The sequence below is a fragment of the Haematobia irritans genome, chromosome 2 (assembly GCF_050003625.1).
Source record: "Haematobia irritans isolate KBUSLIRL chromosome 2, ASM5000362v1, whole genome shotgun sequence".
Taxonomy (NCBI): Eukaryota; Metazoa; Arthropoda; class Insecta; order Diptera; family Muscidae; genus Haematobia; species Haematobia irritans.
The window spans coordinates 4,721,520-4,742,784 of record NC_134398.1 but is presented as its reverse complement, the minus strand read 5'-3'; the positions used below and the strand labels follow the sequence as shown (position 1 = coordinate 4,742,784).

At 32.6% G+C, this 21,265-nt stretch overlaps 1 protein-coding gene across 8 annotated transcripts; it reads right to left on the bottom strand.

Moving 5' to 3' along the window:
- Positions 1–2,141: 2,141 nt before the first annotated feature.
- On the bottom strand, positions 2,142–20,540 carry AkhR (Adipokinetic hormone receptor). Of its 8 annotated transcripts, XM_075293181.1 has the most exons (9): positions 15,295–15,802; positions 11,470–11,864; positions 11,067–11,396; positions 7,740–8,012; positions 7,548–7,647; positions 7,239–7,452; positions 5,709–5,974; positions 3,981–4,198; positions 2,142–3,002 (listed from the first exon to the last, which is right to left on the bottom strand). In XM_075293181.1, exons 3-9 carry the CDS (start codon positions 11,213–11,215, stop codon positions 2,960–2,962), a joined length of 1,263 nt encoding a protein of 420 aa, XP_075149296.1. In that variant the 5' UTR covers positions 11,216–11,396; positions 11,470–11,864; positions 15,295–15,802; the 3' UTR covers positions 2,142–2,959. The 8 variants fall into 8 exon arrangements, with proteins under 8 accessions (XP_075149296.1, XP_075149290.1, XP_075149292.1 ...); XM_075293175.1 differs by having other exon boundaries at positions 11,067–11,864; XM_075293177.1 differs by having other exon boundaries at positions 11,067–11,811.
- Between the last annotated feature and the right edge of the window lie 725 nt (positions 20,541–21,265).

The window sequence follows — 21,265 nt, the reverse complement described above, 5'->3', positions numbered from 1 at the left end:
GCATACTAGCCAGCACATTGAGTAGCTGTTGATTAGTTGCAAAACGTTTTGTGACACAATACGACATAATGATGAAAAATCTTCATCTTTGTGGAGAAAATCTCGATGACAAGATTGCGATGCTTAGAAATGATACCCCAGCAAGGTCTATAGATAATACGAATTGTGGTAGCACAACATGTCTCTGGGATTTTTCATGCGACACAATGCATATGTGCGTCTCCTAACGTTTATCGTGAAACTGAAAAACAATTCCAGCAGGTGTGATCATTGCACTAGCATTGTATGGCCAAAAGAATAAATTTAATGTCGACAAATATCTGGCAGTATTGGCGACTCTCCAACCTTCTGTTTTTTTTTTTTTTTGCCATAGAATTGGAAAAGTGACGTATTTTGGGATTTTATTGTTAATAGAATTTGTTGCGAGCACACATAAACACAATCATCTTGTTAATTCTGTATGTTGGCCCCTTAACCCATCCCCCATTCACATCGTTTTCGTAAACTTGATGACTTGATTGCTCATCCATTGGGTTGACTCATTGTGGGTGGTGTCTTATGGTCTCTCTATAGAACCAAACGATTAAATTTTGCCAAGCTTATTGTGAGATTATAGACACATAAATAAACGAATATCTTAGTGCCTTAAACATTTGGCGGCTGTCATTAGACATTTGACAGAAGTACGACGAAATATTATGCGAACAAATAAACATGAAATGACAACACTTTCCAGCTTTCTATTAAGTAACATAAACAATTGTTATGTGACAGTTGTTGACAACTGAGGTCAACAAGGAAATGCCCTCTATATGACAAGGGGCGCTATAAGTTTTCAAAAAAAAATAATTTAAAATATATTTGGGCCTATGCAAAAATCAAGATTTTCTATGAATCATAAATAGTATAAAATAATTGATTTAAGCTAAAGTAGAATTAGGCTGCACTTATCAATTAGAGGGATGTTCACCACCTTCGGTATCACAATGGAATTGGGAGTAAAATAGCGGACTACTACACATTGATATCTTTTTTTGTTTTTAATGTAATAATAAAAAATGCTTGCTGGGAGACTGACATTTTCAGAGGTCGCTTAGTACTACCTCCCCACCCACCAAGTTTCAAGCCCATATGTATATATTGCATGTAATCCTGTTTGACAGGAGTCTTTGTACCCCAAGATTAACACGTGGGATTCAGAGCTTCCAATTTACGGTCAAAGAAAAAAAAAATTAAAAAATTCGTTAAAATTAAGTCCACTATGAATAAATAGATTAGTTGAAGAGCTAAATCATTTGTTATTCATGTAAGAAATTGTCAACGCATTTTTTAAACCCTTGAACCTTGAAATACGCATCTATTGCTGTAATACTGACCACATCTGTTTGGCTGGGTATAAAGGCAGACATGCAATGCTATTACATGAAATTGATATGCCTTGCTTCCTGCTATGCAGACAAAATTCTTCAACATATCACTGTAAATTGAAAGTGACTTAATATGAATTAATAACATTTTTGAGTATTTAACGGTTTCGCTTGCTCACTTGATTTGCATGTATTTAACGGAGAGCAACTCAAAACGCCACCACATGATAGTAGTCTGACGGCTGTGATCAATGAAAATCGATTTGCACATTTTTAAAATCCCCCCAACACAAATACCATTCATTCATTAAATATGAGTGGCAGAGAGAGGAGTGTAAGAGTGGGGCAAAAATAAAACAACTTCGAAGTATTGGTTTAGCATATGCCAAGAATAGCCGGCGGCCCATCAAAATCTTTAAAATCATTGACACCATACAATAAACATTAATTAAATATCAATTTATCTTAATGGAAATCACGCATTCATAAATTATGCATATTTGCCAAAAACCAAAAAAAAAAAAAAACGAAATAAATTCGAACAAAAAAGCAGCAATAAAAACTGATATCTTTTGATTACAGAAGCTTAATATTCATTTGAAAATTATACAAATTTTGTTACCATATATACCTGCTATCAACAAATATACCTACCCATTAGAGAGAATGATTAGATGTGTAGCGGGCAGCTAGGCAAACCGCCATCACCATTACCATCATCATCTTTAGACGCAAACAAATTAAAAGGCGATTAAATCAAAACTACTTAATTAATTTCATTTCCATGATGCCCATTTGGTATGATATTGGGACCATACGGTTATTGTTATTGTTTTTATTTTAGTAATATAAATAAATATTTTTTATTGTTGTTGTAGTTGTAGTTTACTTAAATTCTCTAAAATTATATACCTGTATAAATTCGCCTATAACAAAATTCATCTATTACTAACACCACTTCTAACAGATAGTGAGACTCGTCTTTGTATGGTTGGGTTGTATGTATTTATGTGTGTTGTTTATATGTATGCCTTGGGCCTCTTTAGCGAACGGTCGAATGGCAAACGACACCAAAATTGAAAAAGGAAACACCAAAACAATGGAGAACAAAAACAAAAAACGATTTAACTAAATTATGTTGATTAAACATTATTTACATTCAGCATATAAATGAACCACATCGAAGCCTACATACATATATATATTAATACGAAGTATATTTCTATGTCGGATCTGTGATACGAAATTAAGTGTCGTTGCCAATTTGTTTTTTGATATATTTCATCGATTTTTGTTGTTTCCCTATTAAAGAGTCAATCGTTTCCCTCCGCTATATTATTGGTCTAAGAGTATGTGTAACAGTACAACATAAAGAGAGGGAGAGAGCAAATACATTACACTTAATTAACGGTAAGAGATGCGCCAATCATTTAGTCTTTCGTATGGGCCTTACACGATGTCGGACTTTTCAAAGAGCTAAGAGTTTCAGCTTCCTTCCTATTCTTATCTCCATCTCATCTCATCTCATCTCATCTCATCTATGATACTCTTCTGCCATCAATTGCCTCCGATTGCTGACTGCTGTTGTTTAATTATGACTTTTGCAGATTAGTGAGTTCAATCGAGTCAACACAACTGAAAAAAATGTAGGAATGAAAATAAAAACAAATAAACAAACAGATAAAATCATTAACAATAGTATTGTTATAGTAACCACCGCATGAATACGCATACATGTGTGAACAAAACTTAAAATACCCTCTTTGGTATATGGTGTAAAGTCACGATTATTATGTTTATTTTCTTTGTGGCGGTTTTTACAATGTAATTAAGAAACTACCTTTCGTTTTCAATTAAACTTCTTATGTTAAGGGTACAAAGGTTACTTTCCAAAGGGATTTTTAGATTATAGACGAACAATTCTCTACATTTGTGAGATTGACAATGTATGAGATACATCATTAAGTTTGCTTGGTGCCCTTAGTGTAACAGAACAATGAGGCACAGTATGTCCGGAATGTATATTACGTAAAGTAATAAGTAATAAATAAATTAATTCATAAAATCAATTCCCTCATCTTTCTTTGTCCAACAATTGTAATAACATGTAGATCATTTATTTAGAGGTAAAAACCAACCTGCATTGATATCTGGCAATCAGAAACAAGAACAAAATATTGTATTTTAATCGACTCGGGAAATAATCCTTGCTGGCATTACACCTTTTACTTTTTTAGAGGAGCATAATCTCTAAATGTCAACTTTAAAATTACTTTTACCATACAAATTCCTTAGATATATCATCAATTACTTTTTTGAATGTGGCTATTAAGATTTCCGATAATAATTCAATTGGATGAAACCACAGTGCATGTTGCACATTCCGAGAGAGAAACACTTCTATCTAGACACAAATAATTAAAAACAGTTTTTCTCATTTGATTAAAGCAATACCTGATAAGCATTATGATTTTATTGGCCTGCTATTCAAAAAGGTTAATTAACAGTTGTTAGTTGCTATTGCTGATACTACTATGTGATCATTACATGCTGTTACATGACCATTGGACGAGTTATTATTCATAAACATTTTGGGTGTGTGAGTGCACTTACTTTATGCATATAACTGGTGAATCAGTATCCACACCGGTTTTATCGACATCGGTATCTTTGATCTTGTGATTACCATTCATTGCGATTTCACTGTTTCTCGATAGTAAAGTGGTGTTTGTGGTAACACTGTTGTCGTTAATGTTGAGCAAATGTTTGGGTAATTGATTGGATGAATCTCCACGATTGTATAAAGAAGTATGGCGATTACTAGTAGTAGTCTGAAAAGAATATAAAAAAGAGAACATTTGATTAATTTCTAAGACATAACAAGAGGTAATCAAAGGAGAAACTAAGCATGATCTTAGGTTTTTCTTTTATTCTACTCGATTGAGAGTGTAAGGATTGAATAAGAGAAAATAAGGAGAGATTGGAGAAGAATTATGAAATTGAATTCCTATTAAAGAGAATCTAGTTAACAAGAGGCACCAGATGTTTCTGCCAACATTATACCCCATATTCCGATATTCGGAATCACAAGAATTTAGTTTTCTAACAAAGAACAAAAATTAGATAATATCGGAAAAGAAAAGAATATAAAAGAGAACATTGGATTCATTTCTAAGACATAACAAGAGGAAATAAAAAGAGAAACTAAGCATGCTCTTAGGTTTTTCTTTTATTCTAGTCGATTGAGAGTGTAAGGATTGAATAAGAGAAAATAAGGAGAGATTGGAGAGGAATGACGAAATTAAATTCCTATTAAAGAGAATCAAGTTAACAAGATGCATCAGACGTCTCTGCCAACATTATCAGCCATATTTCGATATTCGGAATCGCAAGAATTTAGTTTTCTTATAAAGAAAAAAATTAAATAATATCGGACATAAATTCAATTTTTTATTTGAACATCTCATCAAAGAAAACTACGTTGCCAAATTTAAATCAGCTAATTGATTGGTCATTATCTGATAACTTTACTTGCTAACAAAAAGTATCGCCAAACGAAAATTTTGCGATTCCGAATATTGGAACATGGTGGTATGGCATGAAATTTGGGTCGATATGTCTCCCAAATGTATTGCCGTTTACGACGAAAATATCAATAACATTTGTGTGTTTTATAATTTTCAAAAATAAAAGCTACAAAATAAATATAAAAATGGTAAAGGGAAATGAAAATGAAATGGTGTGTTGTATATGAAAGTCTTCTTAAGTATATTGCCTTTTTAAGTTTTTTTCTTGGGTAGAACTGCTTTGGGCGAAAATTTACAGAAAAATCTTTTTTCGTAGCCCTCTACACCTTGACATTTGTTCGCTCATTTTCATAATAAAAGGATGACTCTTGTTAACTAGATTCTCTTTGTGCCCACGGCAACCAATGTTGCCGATAATGGGAATTTCCCTCCAAATTGATGAATTTTTTCAGGCACTTGGAGAACCTTAGTAAAAATGTTCCCTGCTCACCGTCCAAAAATAATATTTTGCTCTTGAGACTTGTTTGAGGTGATCATATTCCTTCTCTGGGTGCATGTCCGATGATTTTCTCTGACGTGATATTCTGGAGAAGACCAGTACAACGTATTTATGCATAGTTTATGCAAATATTGTATCGGATACTAAAAGAGAACATGGCTTACCTCTTTAGATATGAAATGCTTCATTCTACGAAGCCCTTTTTTAATCACAATATATTTAAATTATCCCTGATCATTTCACACTTTTAAAGAAATGATAAATTAGAAAAAAACACCCAACTTCATTCATCTTCGTTTTTAATCTATCACTTACCGTTTCTTTTCCTACACGTCCCCGTATATTAAATACGCCATAAACTATGGGATTCATGCATGAATTCGTGCAGGCAAATATAAAGAGGCCTTTGGTGACAAGCGGATTGACCTTAGCCATGGTTGTTTTGTCAAACCAATAAAACATTGCTATGATGTAATAGGGAGTCCAACATATGAAGAACACAATTACAATAGTTATGGTCATCTTTAAAGTACGCTTTTTGGCACGACTCAGAACATCATCGTTTGAACGTCGAAACCGTTCTGAAAAAAAAAAAACAAAACAAAATAGCAGAGCATTAGTGCTTTTCCAAGTTTTCCACACAAGTCCACGTAGACATGATCACACACAACACGCAACAAAGCAGAAGCTGCAATAGCTTAAGAGAACGTAAATCACTTGTCACATAATTTGAAAAGGGAAACAACTCTGGGACACGCATATAGACATAGGCGTGGATGAAGGAGATAGCTATGAAACAGGGAAGACAAATCACTTTTGGTCACGATAAAATTGTGAGATTATACATTTATACGTTCACGTTCTAGAAATGTCAAACAAATGGAACGCTTTTATTTTCTTTAGTAGAATGTTAGATTTCCTTGGCTTGAGTTAAGTCGATCATCGGGATCGCCGTTTTTCATCACCGATTATGTAAGTCGACAGTTCGCAGTCAGAAGATATTCCAGTCAATTTCTCATATCCGAATGCTTTCGTTCGACTAGGATGCCCAAAACAGCTGAATGTATAAAGGAAAATCAGCTGTTTTTAACATTTCAGTCGAACGAAAGCGTTCGTTTCGCATATAAGAAATTGGCTAGAATATCTTCTGACTGCGAACTGTCGACTTACATAATCGGTAAGGGAAAACGGCGATCCCTATTAAAGGTTCCAATTAATGCACTTTGTTTGGGAAATTCCATAAAATATAGTAAAAAGTTAAGACACACTGCAAAAGTGTCTGAATTTGCAAATACCAAGAAATAATAAATTGTCTTATCAGTGTTGTTTTCCAACTAGGAACATTCACGTGCTCTGTGATCACCATGGTTATTTCTCTTTTAGTTGTATAATTTTTTGTTTTTTGGTACAGAGGCTGTAGGTGTCAACAACAGAGCCTGCGACCAACTTTAAAACTAAGTCATTTTTTTCAAATCTGAACGCCTGATTTATTTTGGCATTTAATGCTGACAAAGTGACACGTTCCTACAGATTGGTTTTGGAACCGCAAAGATCTTTCAAATTCAACCACCACAATTCCTACACACGCTGTTAAAGCGTGTTCAGTCCTAAGCGAATCGTCATCAGTTTTTCGAGCTGGAGAACTGTTAAAAGTCCTTTAACATACTGACTTTATGGATCTTGAATTTGGTTAAAAAGATCTAAGCGATGTAAATGGACAAAACAGTGTGGGCAGTTGCAAAGTATAGCTAAGATCATATTGGACAAATTAAATTTAAAGATTACTGCTCTACTTTGTAACATAAACCTAGGATATTTGATATACGTAATCCAATGGAAACTTACCAATTCCTTTAACAATCCTTTGATTTTTACGATAGATTTCAAAATATATGGATCCATAGCAAAATATAAATGTAATCAATGGAAACGCATACATGCCCAACATATTGCATAATTGATAAAGGTTATGGTGTAGGTTACTTTTAAAAGTATTAAACAATACGCACTGATGGTAGTCGCTAGCTTCGGGATGTCGTGCTAAATGAAAAAAGTATGCCTGAAAATAAAAGCGAAGAATCTCAATAGGTGAACTCTTTTGGGACAAAGAAGATGAACAACTGCATGACATGCAGCAATGACTAACTAACATACCTGTGGCAGACTAAACACCAATGAACTAAACCATGCAATGGCCAACATTGTGCGTCCACGTCTATTGGATATCTTAAAAGGCTTCAAGATGGCAAAATATCTAAACAAAAAAGTGACAGCGATTAATGCACCACCCCTCTCTTCCGTTTGCTGTCTCTATACCAAGTTACCCTTATCGAGTTTTGTACTTACCTGTCTATAGCGATACACATCAGCACAAAGCCTGATAGGTATAGACCAAACACTCTTAAAAAACTCATAAAGCGACACATGAAATCATTTGATCTCCATTGAACTGTGTATGCCCACACAATTTCCAAAGGCATAAGCAAGAATGTTACCAGTAAATCTGCTATAGCCAAATGCATTAGCATGATGTCAATCCTTGATGGGCAACGCAAACGTCTTTTAATCAGCAAATATAAAACGGTAGAATTCCCAATCGTTGATATTACGAAGAGAATACTGCAATAATGGTTGTTAACAGAGAAAATACTTGAAAGAACTGTTAAATTAGTTACATTTGTGTTAGTATGTGTGTATGTTGACATGAGTATGTTTATGGAAGTACATTGAGATGGATAATAAAACGTTAGTATATCATCATTTGTCTATTTTCGACTATTGCTAATTAAAATGTAAGAAGAAAGCAGTGATATCCAACATTTTTATACCCACCACCATAGAATGGTGATGGGGGTATAATAAGTTTGTCATTCCGTTTGTAACACATCGAAATATCGATTTCCGACTATATAAAGTATATATATTCTTGATCAGGGAGAAATTCTAAGACGATATAACGATGTCCGTCTGTCTGTCTGTCTGTCTGTTGTAATCACGCTACAGTCTTCAATAATGAAGCAATCGTGCTGAAATTTTGCACAAACTCGTCTTTTGTCTGCAGGCAGGTCAAGTTCGAAGATGGGCTATATCGGTCCAGGTTTTGATATAGTCCCCATATAAACCGACCTCCCGATTTGGGGTCTTGGGCTTAAAGAAATCGTAGTTTTTATCCAATTTGCCTGAAATTTGAAATCTAGAGGTATTTTATGACCATAAAGAGGTGTGCCAAAAATGGTGAGTATCGGTCCATGTTTTGGTATAGCCCCCATATAGACCGATCTCCCGATTTTACTTCTTGGGCTTATAGAAACCGCAGTTTTTATTCAATTTACTTGAAATTGGAAATCTAGAAGTATTGTAGGACCACAAATACGTGTGCCAAAAATTGTGAGTATCGGTCCATGTTTTGGTATGGTCCCCATATAAAACGACCTCCCGATTTGGGGTCTTGGGCTTATAGAAATCGTAGTTTTTATCCAATTTGCCTGAAATTTGAAATCTAGAGGTATTTTATGACCATAAAGAGGTGTGCCAAAAATGGGTAGTATCGGTCCATGTTTTGGTATAGCCCCTATATAGACCGATCTCCCGATTTTATTTCTTGGGCTTATAGAAACCACAGTTTTTATTCAATTTACCTGAAATTGGAAATCTGGAGGTATTGAAGGACCACAAATACGTGTGCCAAAAATCGTGAGTATCGGTCCATGTTTTGGTATGGCCCCATATAAAACGACCTCCCGATTTGGGGTCTTGGGCTTATAGAAATCGTCGTTTTTATCCAATTTGCCTGAAATTTGAAACCTAGAGGTATTTTATGACCATAAAGAAGTGTGCCAAAAATGGGGAGTATCGGTCCATGTTTTGGTATAGCCCCCATATAAAACGACCTCCCGATTTTGGGTCTTGGGCTTATAGAAACCGTAGTTTCTATCCAATTTGTCTGAAATTGAATACCTAGAGGTATTTTAGGACCATAAAGAGGTGTGCTGAAAATGGTGATTATCGGTCCATATTTTGGTATAGCCCCCATATAGACCGATTTCCCGATTTTACTTCTTGGGCTTCTAGAATCCGAAGTTTTTATCCTATTTGCCTGAAATTGGAAATCTAGAGGTATTTTCGGGTCATAAAGAGGTGTGCCGAAAACGGTGAGTATCGGTCCATATTTTAGTATATCCCCCATAAGAACGATCTCCCGATTTAACTCCTTGGGTTTCTAGAAACCGTAGTTTTTATCTGATTTGCCTGAATTTGTAAATATTCTGGTATTTTAGGCTCACAAAAACGTGTATCGGATTAAGTTTTTATCGGTCCATTTGATAATGCCTCCATATAGACCGACTTTACTTCTTGACGGTGTAGAAAACGCACTGATCATGAAAATTGGTTGAAACTCAATGTAAAATTTCCAGATTTTACTTCCACAGATTTAAGATTTCAAATTAAGACGTTATTTTATAATTTTCTTGCACACTTATAAGAGATGTTAATGATTCCTCTAAAACTCAAACAAAAATGGTTCTTATAAATCCAGAATCTGATATAGTCCTCATAGGTGAAATCTTTAAATTTATCTTCGGGAAGTGTCCTCAAGTCCTCAAGCCCTCCTGAAATTTCAAAGGAAACCCTAATATTTGGTTCATGGTGGTGGGTATTTAAGATTCGGCGCGGCCGAACTTAGTGCTGTATATACTTGTTGTAGAATGGATTTAGCATTTTTTGCGAAAATTTAAATAATTTGTACCATTTTATTAATTCTTAACATTTTGGAAACAAAACAAGTTAATATTACCCATTACAAAATATGGAAAACACGAGTTATAGGTTAGGTTAGGTGGCAGCCCGATATATCAGGCTCACTTAGACTATTCAGTCCATTGTGATACCACAGTGGTGAACTTCTCTCTTATCACTGATTGCTGACCGATTCTCAATTACAAGGGACATCCTTTTTATAGCCGATTCTGAACGGCGTTCCACATTCTAGTGAAACTACTTAGAGAAGCTTTAAAACACTTAGAAATGTCACCAACATTACTGAGATGGGATAATCCACCGCTGAAAAAATTTTTGGTATTCGGTCGAAGCAAGAATCGAACTCACGACCTTGTGTATACAAGGCGGGCATGCTAACAATAGCACTACGATTAGCACGCGAGTTATAAAAAATTGTATTCAAAGAAAAAATTATATTTAAAGAACTTCATGTATAGTTAAAATAAAGAATATTTTTGGGAGGACATTTTTGGAACTGCTTTAAAAGTTGTGCCTGTAGAACATCTTCCGAATTTTTTTGCTGCGAAGTGATTGACTGCCGACAGACGCTATGATTGTGTTTACACTCATAACGAAACCTTGGTTACACACAAAAAATTTTTTTCTGATTCAATCACGAAATTAATTGATCCAATTAATTTTTTAATTGAAATGTCTTCAATCACAGAAATGATAGTATCAATTAAAAAATTAATTGAAGGTCAATTAAAAAATTAATTGATCCAATTAAAAAATTAATTGATACTATTAATTTTTGTTTCAATTAAAAAATTTGTTGATTCAATTAAATTTTTAATTGAATATTTTTTTAAAATCCCAATTAAAATTTTAATTGGAAAAATGTTCGTGAAATTTTTTTCTGTGCACAATGTTGAGAGTTTGATTATCACTTACCTATATACCGTTATAGACAATCTATGTCCATCATTGAATATCATATCCTTTGAATAATGTGTTGTTCCATTCGATTTATTTAAATGGCTCCAATCTATATTCATACGATGATCATAGATCTTCTCACTTATCTCCTCTTCGAGTGACATTTTGTTCTACTTTGTTGTTGCTACACTTTATTTCGATTGATACTAAAGATAAATGTTACAGTTGTTGTTATTGATATGTGTCATAGGCTTTGGCGGCGTTGTCGTTGTTGGCTTTGTATTTTGATTGATTGGTTATTGTGATCGTATATAAGCAGCAATGGTAATGGCAGCAATTACAAATCTGTTACAACAACAACATTACACATCTCATTGATTACAGTAGCTGCTGTTATGAAGGAAATGTTCTCACTCACACATCTGCGGTTGCACTAAGAGTCAATGTGGATTTTTATGTAAACGCACCACTGATACTTGTCCAATACCCTCAAATAGTTGTCGCATTTATATTCGCGGCACACGGGCACTTTAATTTTCAGACTATTTAATTGACAGACGGATGTTATTAATTTTCGCGCTTAGAATTATCTCTGTTCTTAAACTGTTTGTACTGGATCGATTTTATTAATTATGGGCTCTCGTTGTGTGTGCATGTAGAATGGGAATTTGTTAATTAGTTATATTTTTTTTAGTTTCTTTTGTTTATAGCAAAATGTATAGTTTTAATTTAATTTAATGTATAGATGTTGTTGTTCTTGCTAATGAAAGTGGAGAGGATATACAGACGCACTTTATTGATCAGCATAATAATCTGGAATGGTTAATTCAATGTGTTCTTGATATTATTTTCCATTTTTTCTCTTCGTTGTTTAAAGAATTTCCTTTTCAATTGTTACACATTTCTCTATTTTTATTTAATTGCAATTTATATTAAGGAAACGTAAAAATAAATATTTTGATTAGAATTGTGTGTTGTTTTGTTTGAATACTACAAATAATATTTTTGATTTGAAATGCTTTGACATCACAAGTAAGTCTGACCAAGAAAAATAAACAAACCGAACAATTTACTTGGACTTGTAGAGATTTTTCAGTCCATAAATTGGACATTGGGTTGTAACGAAGGAAATAATGTAAAATAAGTTGGGAAATCAATAATGACTTTAGATTTTTACCTAAAGTTAATTACGGAGACAGGGTAAATTGCAGAAGGGATTATTCAAAAGGGATTACTTTTTAAATGTATGTTAATTCTAACGTACGTTTGCTCCATGTATATTTGAAACGAATGCGTATTAAGTATTTTTTTTAAGAATTTTTGACGCAATGTTGAAGTCGCTTTTTTCAAAATAGATCTAAATCAAATCTAAAACAATTAAACAATTCAGTTCAGGGGATAAACCGATTTGCCCAGAAAAATTTCTTGTATACTTTCAGGCGTCACAATAGTCCGTTTGGTAACACAGTGTTATGGGAAGGAAAAAGTGCTCAAAATTATAGTATTCGACGTATCTGTAATTTTAATGATATCCGGGACGAACATTTACAAAAACTACAACATGGTAAAAAGTGGCACAAAAAAAAATAAAAAATATCACAATTAGTACCACAACAAAAATTGACGCTTAAAAAGGAAACATAATAACCACTAAAGAGGAACAACGTTAACACTGTATGTATCAACAGTTCATAGACTTCTTTGTCAGATAAAAACAAGTATATACGGCCGTAAGTTCGGCCAGGCCGAAGCATATGTACCCTCCACCATGGATTGCGTAGAAACTTCTTCTAAACACTGCCATCCACAATCGAAATATTTGAGTTGCGGTAACGCTTGCCAAGGGCAAGGTATCTTAAAACCTCCTAACACCATCTTCTAAATTATAAGTAAGTCCATACGTGGTATATATTAAATTAACAAAATTTTCCATAGAAATAAAATTTTGACAAAATTTTCTATAGAAATAAAGTTTTGACAAAATTTTCTATAGAAATGAAATTTTAACAAAATTTTATATAGAAATAAAATTTTAACAAAATTTTCTATAGAAATAAAATTTTGACAAAATTTTCTATAGAAATAATTTGGTAGATTATTTTTGGCTCGACCAATTTTGGTATGGTTGTTAGTGGTCATATACTAATACCACGTTCCAAATTTGAACCGGATCGGATGAATTTTGCTTCTCTAAGAGGCTCCGGAGGTCAAAATCTGTTCCAAATTTCAACCGGATCGGCTTGCTTCTCTTAGTGGCTCCGCAAGCCAAATCTGGGGATCGGTTTATATGGGGGCTATATATAATTATGGACCGATGTGAACCAATTGCATGGTTATTAAAGACCATACACTAACACCATGTACCCAATTTCAGCCGGATCGGATGAAATTTGCTTCTCTTAGAGGCTTCGAAAGCCAAATCAAAAAATACAAATACAAATTTCAGCCGGATCGGATTAAATTTTCTCCTCTTAGAGGCTCCGCAAGCCAAATCTGGGTATCGCTTTATATGGGGGCTATATATAATTATGGATCGATGTGGACCAATTTTTGCATGGTTGTTAAATACCATATACTAACACAACACCATGTACCAAATTTCAGCCGGATCGGATGAAATTTGCTTCTCTTAGAGAGTCTGCAAGCCAAATTTGGGGGTCCGTTTATATGGGGGCTATACGTAAAAGTGGACCGATATGGCCCATTTGCAATACCATCCGACCTACATCAATAACAACTACTTGTGCCACGTTTCAAGTCGATAGCTTGTTTCGTTCGGAAGTTAGCGTGATTTCAACAGACGGACGGACGGACGGACATGCTCAGATCGACTCAGAATTTAACCACGACCCAGAATATATACTTAATGGGGTCTTAGAGCAATATTTCGATGTGTTACAAACGGAATGACAAAGTTAATATACCCCCATCCTATGGTGGAGGGTATAAAAATTCATAATTTTCTATCAATAATTAAAATGCCAATGGTGTGAACGTATAATGGTTAAAATTTCTCTACATTTTGTAATAAATTTCTGCTTAAAATCTCAAACACTTCCCTATCTAACCGGGCGTTTAGAGAATACAAATTTTGTTAGCTGGAAATAAATAATTGTATTGTTTTCCAGAACTTTCAAATTAAAAAGTTCAATGTTCAAATCCAAGTAAAACATCTAGAAGGCCACGAAGAATACAATCGATTTTCAATGAAAATAAAAATTTTGCATTGTCAGCAAATGCATAGGTTTGTGTATTTCTATTAAATGTAGTAAATGAGATCCTACAACGAATATAAATATGAGGTTTGCTGTGTAAATACTGTGAAACCTCTCAAAATTGGAGGCTCTGTAATGTAAACATCTCTCAAAAGTTGACAATATAATGCTCTATGATTTCCTCAAAAAATCGCTCAAAAGTTGACTATGTAATGCTGTATGATTTCCCTGAACTTGCCATATAATACCGAGTAGGGATGAAATTGTCGAAAAAAGAATTGTGGACCAATTGACTTTTTGAAAAAAAAGAAGACGACTTTTTGTATTCTTCAAATTCGACAAATCGAGTTTTGATATTGGCCGAAATAGTATAATGGACTTTTAGCCAAAAAAAAAAATTAAAACTCTACATTGAATTGAAAGGGTATCTCTGAGAGTATCTGTCGATGATATTTATTATTTTTGAAATTATTTTGAATGGATTGCATATATATATCACATATGTTCAATATAGGTACAATTCAAGTACAGCTCTAAAATTTTAAAAGGTCAGAAAATCAAAAATCCGACTTTTCTATATTTTACAAAAGTCAAAAACTCAAAAAAGAACGAATTTTAAAATTGTCGAAAGGTCAAAAAATCGAATTTTAAAAATTTTACTTTTCCAATTTTTGAAAAAGTCGATAAATTTAAGAAGTAGACTTTTCCAACGGTTTAGTGTTTGGTGTTTGAATGTCATCCCTTATAAAATATAGCTTGTTTGTTCACAAATTCAAATTATTATTAAAATTAAATTTTTAAATGAAATATCACTTTATTTATGGTCACACTATATTTGATAGGACTTGCAATTATTTCAATTTATATTTTCCATTGATTTGTTGTAGTTCTCATATTTGTATAATTGCCACATCATTGTCTTTATGCATATAAATGTTTTCATAACATATTAAATTTTTAATAAAAACACAATCACTAACACACACACACACTCATAAACTAAACCAAATTATTAAAATGTGCCATACAAGATCTATCCCAAATTTAATCACAATTTTCCATCTTTTGCTGTTGGGCCAAAAATGAAATTCTTTTGGTTCATGGACTTCATCATAGCTTTTGATTGCACAATTTTTTTTTCTTAGTGCCGTGTTAGGGATTGTAACAGTACATTTCGTTTTATTTCGATTCGATTCGTTTCAGTGTGATGTGATTTTCTCTTATGCCCTGTCTATATTTCAATTCACAAACAATTTGAATTTAATTGCGATTGCAATACAAATATTTTTAACTAAATCATATCGCTTTAGATTGAGTGGATGGGGTTTTGTTTGTTTGGTTGTTTGTGTTACAAGGCACTGGGCATTTTCTTGCGATGTTTAATGAAAAATCATTCACGTCTTTTGAATTTCACGTAGCTCTTTAGACTAAGGAGATAATTTTGAATATTCCATCTAGGAACTACATTTCTTCAATTCGAATTAATCGGATCGTCCGCGCTTTTCTCAGTCGGCATACAGAGAGCCAGTGTATGCCAGCCACCTCATTGTACAATAAAATGATATTGATAATGATTTTATGGGGCGAACATATTCAAATCACTGGTTGATAACGAAGCGCTAATGAGATTCAATGACTACAGAGGTAGGAGGAGTACAACTGGGATGTCTCAGATTTAGATTTGAGACGGGATTTGCAAACCAAGAGAGAGCGAGATACGAAACCGCCCGCATATTAAATATTTGCACTGTGTACGATTTGCAAAATATTTTTGTTTTTCTTATAGAAAGTAACTTGATAGGACCAAGCAATGGAATCAAAATTAAATTCTGGAAATTGTATTTTTATAACATAGAAAAAATTTCATTTTCGCCACGAATTGCAATAATAATTTCTTAATGGATTATTTTAATTTGTTTTAAATTTGAGGCTATATATGAAATTCATATATGGAGATTATTTTACTTACAGATTACATCAAATTCCATACACTTGTGGATAATTTACATATGGGTGTTACCAATGGAATAGCTAAAAATGTTTCTCAGGAATACCCGAGAGCTCAAATCTGAAGATAAATTTAGAGGAATTCATATCAGATAATACATCTATTTAGCCTCTTTTTTGTTGCTATAATTATATATATATTTGCTATAATTATAAGAAGACTTTATACCAAATTTTATGAAACTAGAAAATTAACGCAATATAGTGATGAATATTAAGAACTAAGTCACGCCAAGAGAAGAGGACATAGTGGGTCAGGGATTTTGATCTTTTGTCAAAACATGGAAAGGTAATGCCTATATATAATATGTTGTCAAAAATGAAGGTGAAATTCCCACGGTTCACACAATTTTTTTCAGATTCAATCACGAAACTAATTGATCGAATTAATTTTTTAATTGAAATGTCTTCAATCACAGGAATTATAGTATCAATTAAAAAATTAATTGATTGATTGCATTTTTGTGATTGATTTTTGTTTCAATTAAAAAATTTGTTGAATCAATTAAATTTTTAATTGAATATTTTTTAAAACTCAATTAAAAATTTAATTGGAAAAATTTTCGTGAAATTTTTTTCTCTGTTGTTTTTGTTGCAATTTCAAAATTGCAGAAATTGAAAGTGAGTGGACATGTTTTGGTGGAGCTCCTTAAAAAGTGTAATTTGAACTTATTGGTTTAACTTTATCATTTGAACAAGTTATCGAATAAAACAATTAAGGAAAGTCTAAAGTCGGGCGGGGCCGATTATATTATACCCTGGACCACTTTGTAGATCTAAATTTTCGATACCATATCACATCCGTCAAATGTGTTGGTTGCTATATATAATGGTTTGTCCCAAATACATACATTTAAACATCACTCCATCTGGACAGAATTTGATAGACTTCTACAAAATCTATAGACTCAAAATGTAAGTCGGCTAATGCACTAGGGTGAAACACAATGTTAGTAAAAAAAAATATGGGAAACATTTAAATCTGAAGCAATTGTATGGAAACTTCGCAAAAGTTTATATTGTAAATCGGGCGAAAGCTATATATTGGAGCTATATCTAAATCTGAACCGATTTCAACCAAATTTGGCACGCATAGCTACAATGCTAATTCTACTGCCTATGCAAAATTCCAATTAAATCGGAGTAAAAGATTGGTCACTGTGGTCATATGAGTGTAAATCGGGAGCTATATCTAAATCTGAGCCGATTTCAATAAAATTTGGCACACTTAACTACACTACTAATTGTACTCCTAGTGCAAAATTTCAACCAAATTGGGGTAAAACTCTGGCTTCTGGGACCATATAAGTCCATATCGGGCGAAATATATATATGGGAGCTATATCTAAATCTGAACCGATTTCTTCCAAAATCAATAGGGTTCTATCCTTAGCCAAAACACATACTTGTGCCAAATTTGAAGTCGATTGGACTAAAACTGCGACCAAGACTTTGATTACAAAAATGTGTTCATGGACAGACGGATATGGCTATATCGACTCAGGAGCCCACCCTGAGCATTTTTGCCAAAGACACCATGTGTCTATCTCGTCTCCTTCTGGGTATTGCAAAAATATGCAATAACTTATAATACCCTGTTCCACAGTGTGGCGCAGGGTATAAATACTATTACATCCAGTGTCGTATACAGCTAAGGTACAACTATTGAAAATACTGGTTAATACACAACTTTGTTCTTTCTTAATTTAAATTATATAAGTAGGCTTTATTTTCAATACATATAGTATATTAATTTTTCTTGATATACACAATTTTTATTCTGTGAAAAACCTTAGAACGAAACATTAATAAATTATTTTCTTCAATACAAAACTGACTTTGAATTACAAGAACAACTTGTGTGAGTAGCATAGTATTCAATAATATCTAAGTTATTTCGGCTGTAAAACTTCAACAATATATAAGCCAGAAGCATTGTTGCTTCGTTCTGACCGTTGGCAACACCAGAATTCTTTTTAACATAGTTCTCACTGTAAATCATTTTGATCTCTCTATCTCTCTCTCTCACTCAAGCTTTAGTGGGTGTTGACGTTCGGTTTGGGGTGATCGTCGTTGCTTTGAAGAGTTAACTTCACTTCAGTGTTGCAAGGTTGGGGTTTCCCTCAAATTAAGGGGTTTTTCATGCCTAGGGGTACTTTTAGGGGTAACATTTATTTAGAGGGATTTTTAGGGGTAAAAAATATTTTAAACCTGGTAAAATTGAATAATTCTCAGCAAAATTCGGAGCAATTATGCCATGAATTTGAAGAACAAATGGGTGGGAGGTCATCCTCCCACAAATGCTGGTGTTGGCAGGGCATTTTCAAAGTTCGACATAGTTAAAAACAAATCAAGAAATCGTATTCTTACTTCAGCATTTTAAGAGATAAGTATTCCTTAAATTATGGATGTTATAATTTTACACCTACAAGTGAATCAATTAAACTATTTACATCCAACAAATTTTAAACTGCAACTGCAGAAGAAGATTTAGAAATTTTGGACTCTTTTGGCAAATAATATATGAATCTTATTTTTTCCACTTTATAAACCGAATTATTTTTTATTTTTTTTTTATTATTAAAATATTCATATTATGTTTTACTATCTGCGTTTTAAATTGATATAGACATTGTATTATTATATTTTTTGCTAATTGAATTTTTAAAGTGTATCTTTTCAGGATTTTTTCACAAAATTTGGAAAGAAATTTTGTACTTATTTGCAATTTTTTTTGAGGTTTTAAAAAACAAAATTCTAGACCAATTTGGTCCTTTTCTGAAGATTTGGGGATAAGCTTCAAAAATAAGCTGGCAACACTTTTTATTTTTTCCCCTTTAGAAACCGAATTATTTTTATTTAAAATATTTATACATTGAATTATGTTGTACTATCTGCCTTTTAAATTGATATACATATTGTATTATTATATTTTTTTTGCTAATTGAATTTTTAAAATGCATCATTTCAGGATTTTTTCACAAAGTTTGGAAAGAAATTTTGTACTTATTTCCTTTTTTTTTTGGTGGGGGGGGGGGGGGGGTTTAAAAAAAATCTAGACCAATTTGGTTCTTTTCTGACGATTTGGTGATAAACTTCAAAAATAAGCTGGCAACACATTTTATTTTTTCCACTTTATAAACCGAATTATTTTTATTTAAAATATTTATACATTGAATTATGTTGTACTATCGGCCTTTCAAATTCATATACATATTGTATTATTATTATATTTTTTTTTAATTTTTGAAATGTATCATTTCAGGATTGTTTTACAAAATTTGGAAAGAAATTTTGTACTTATTTGCAATTTTTTTTTGGTGTTTTTAAAAAATTCTAGACCAATTTGGTTTTTTTTTCTGGAGATTTGGGGATAAGCTTCAAAAATAAGCTGGCAACACTGCTTCACTTACAAACCGACTGGATTCACTAACACATGGTAATATTCCCTTTAAACTTTTACACTTTGAATAAAAAGCAACTTTTATTTTACACAAGATCTAATTCCGACAGAAGAAGTTGTTCACCGATTTTTGGTGTTTTCATTTGTGGTTCTTCGAACCCGATCTTAACCAGCGACCTATGGACACTTTTTGAAGATAACGTTCAAATTCGACTAAACAATGATTTTTCATAAAAATTGAGTTGAGAATAAACGATCGACTTAAGCGAGAAAAAATTTTAAAGTCTAATTTGCAATCCGATTTAGATCTTATTAAAAAAATTGAAATTGGCAAGAAAAGGCGAATAGTCAAAATTTGAAAATATCGAAAAGTGAAAAAATCGACTTTTCCAAATTAAGGAGTGGATTCTGAGGCAAAAATGTGGATTCTGAAAAAAAAAACAACAACGAAGATTCATGAAGGACGATCCCCCTTCGTGGAACCAAAAATGGGTCTTTAAGAAAAAACAACAATAACGTAGACATTTCATAAACGGCTGTACACAATTTTATAGGCTGAAAACCAAGGTTTTAGAAATGTAAATTACGTTCTGGAAGTGTTTTAAATAGTCGGATTCTGATAAAACTTTTCAAAATAAAATTTTATAATGACGAACACCAAGTAGGTGGGCAAACGGATGGACAGACAAAGCTGAGTATATATATTTTTGTTCATTTCTAGAATTCAATCCTGAAGGATAATTCATAACCAACAATAATTCGATCAGTTTGAATATGGTTTTTGTAAAAACGTGTATCATGGAACTTCATTGCGTATACTTACTCATGAATTTTTAACGATGTTAACATAAATCATACTACCCCATGGCAAACACACAAATAGTCGCATATCATTTTACCACAACCTTTGTTAAAATAATCATTTTATTTATACAAATTTATTTTTAATTTAACTTTATATTTAAAAAATATCGCACACTGTGAATTTCTTGGGGAACTGTTGCTGCGGATTTTGTATTAATTTTTATATACTCGTATGTATATTTTTTTTCCTCGGTGTCTCAAAGTTCAATTTGGTATTATTATTATTTTTTTCTTTTAATCTCAATTAGAGGTAAGGGGAAATGTGCTATACCCTAGCCGAGACTATAGAGATTATAGTAATATATATGTGTATATGGAATAATTTTCAGAAGGCGTTTAGGATATTTTGTTTTTTTCTAATATTTTAACAACAAAAACCATTGACTTTTGAAAGAAAACATTAAGACATCATCTTATCACGACTAGCCAATTTTATCAATAGGATGTAGACAATTTCCAATCTTGTTCGTACACATACTATGTATTTGAATACATATAATATTTATAATAATTGTTGTTGTTGTTTTTTTTATAATGATTTTTCACCTCTTAGAAAAGATATTATCAATTGAAATTAATATGTTGTTTACTTTGCAAAAACACTTTCGCTACTGAACTTGAAAATTCGTTTAATGTAGACCATGAAAACTCTTTGCAATAATCAATTCTCATACTGTTGTCCTATTCATTTATTCCTACAACAATAGCAACGACAACATGAAAAT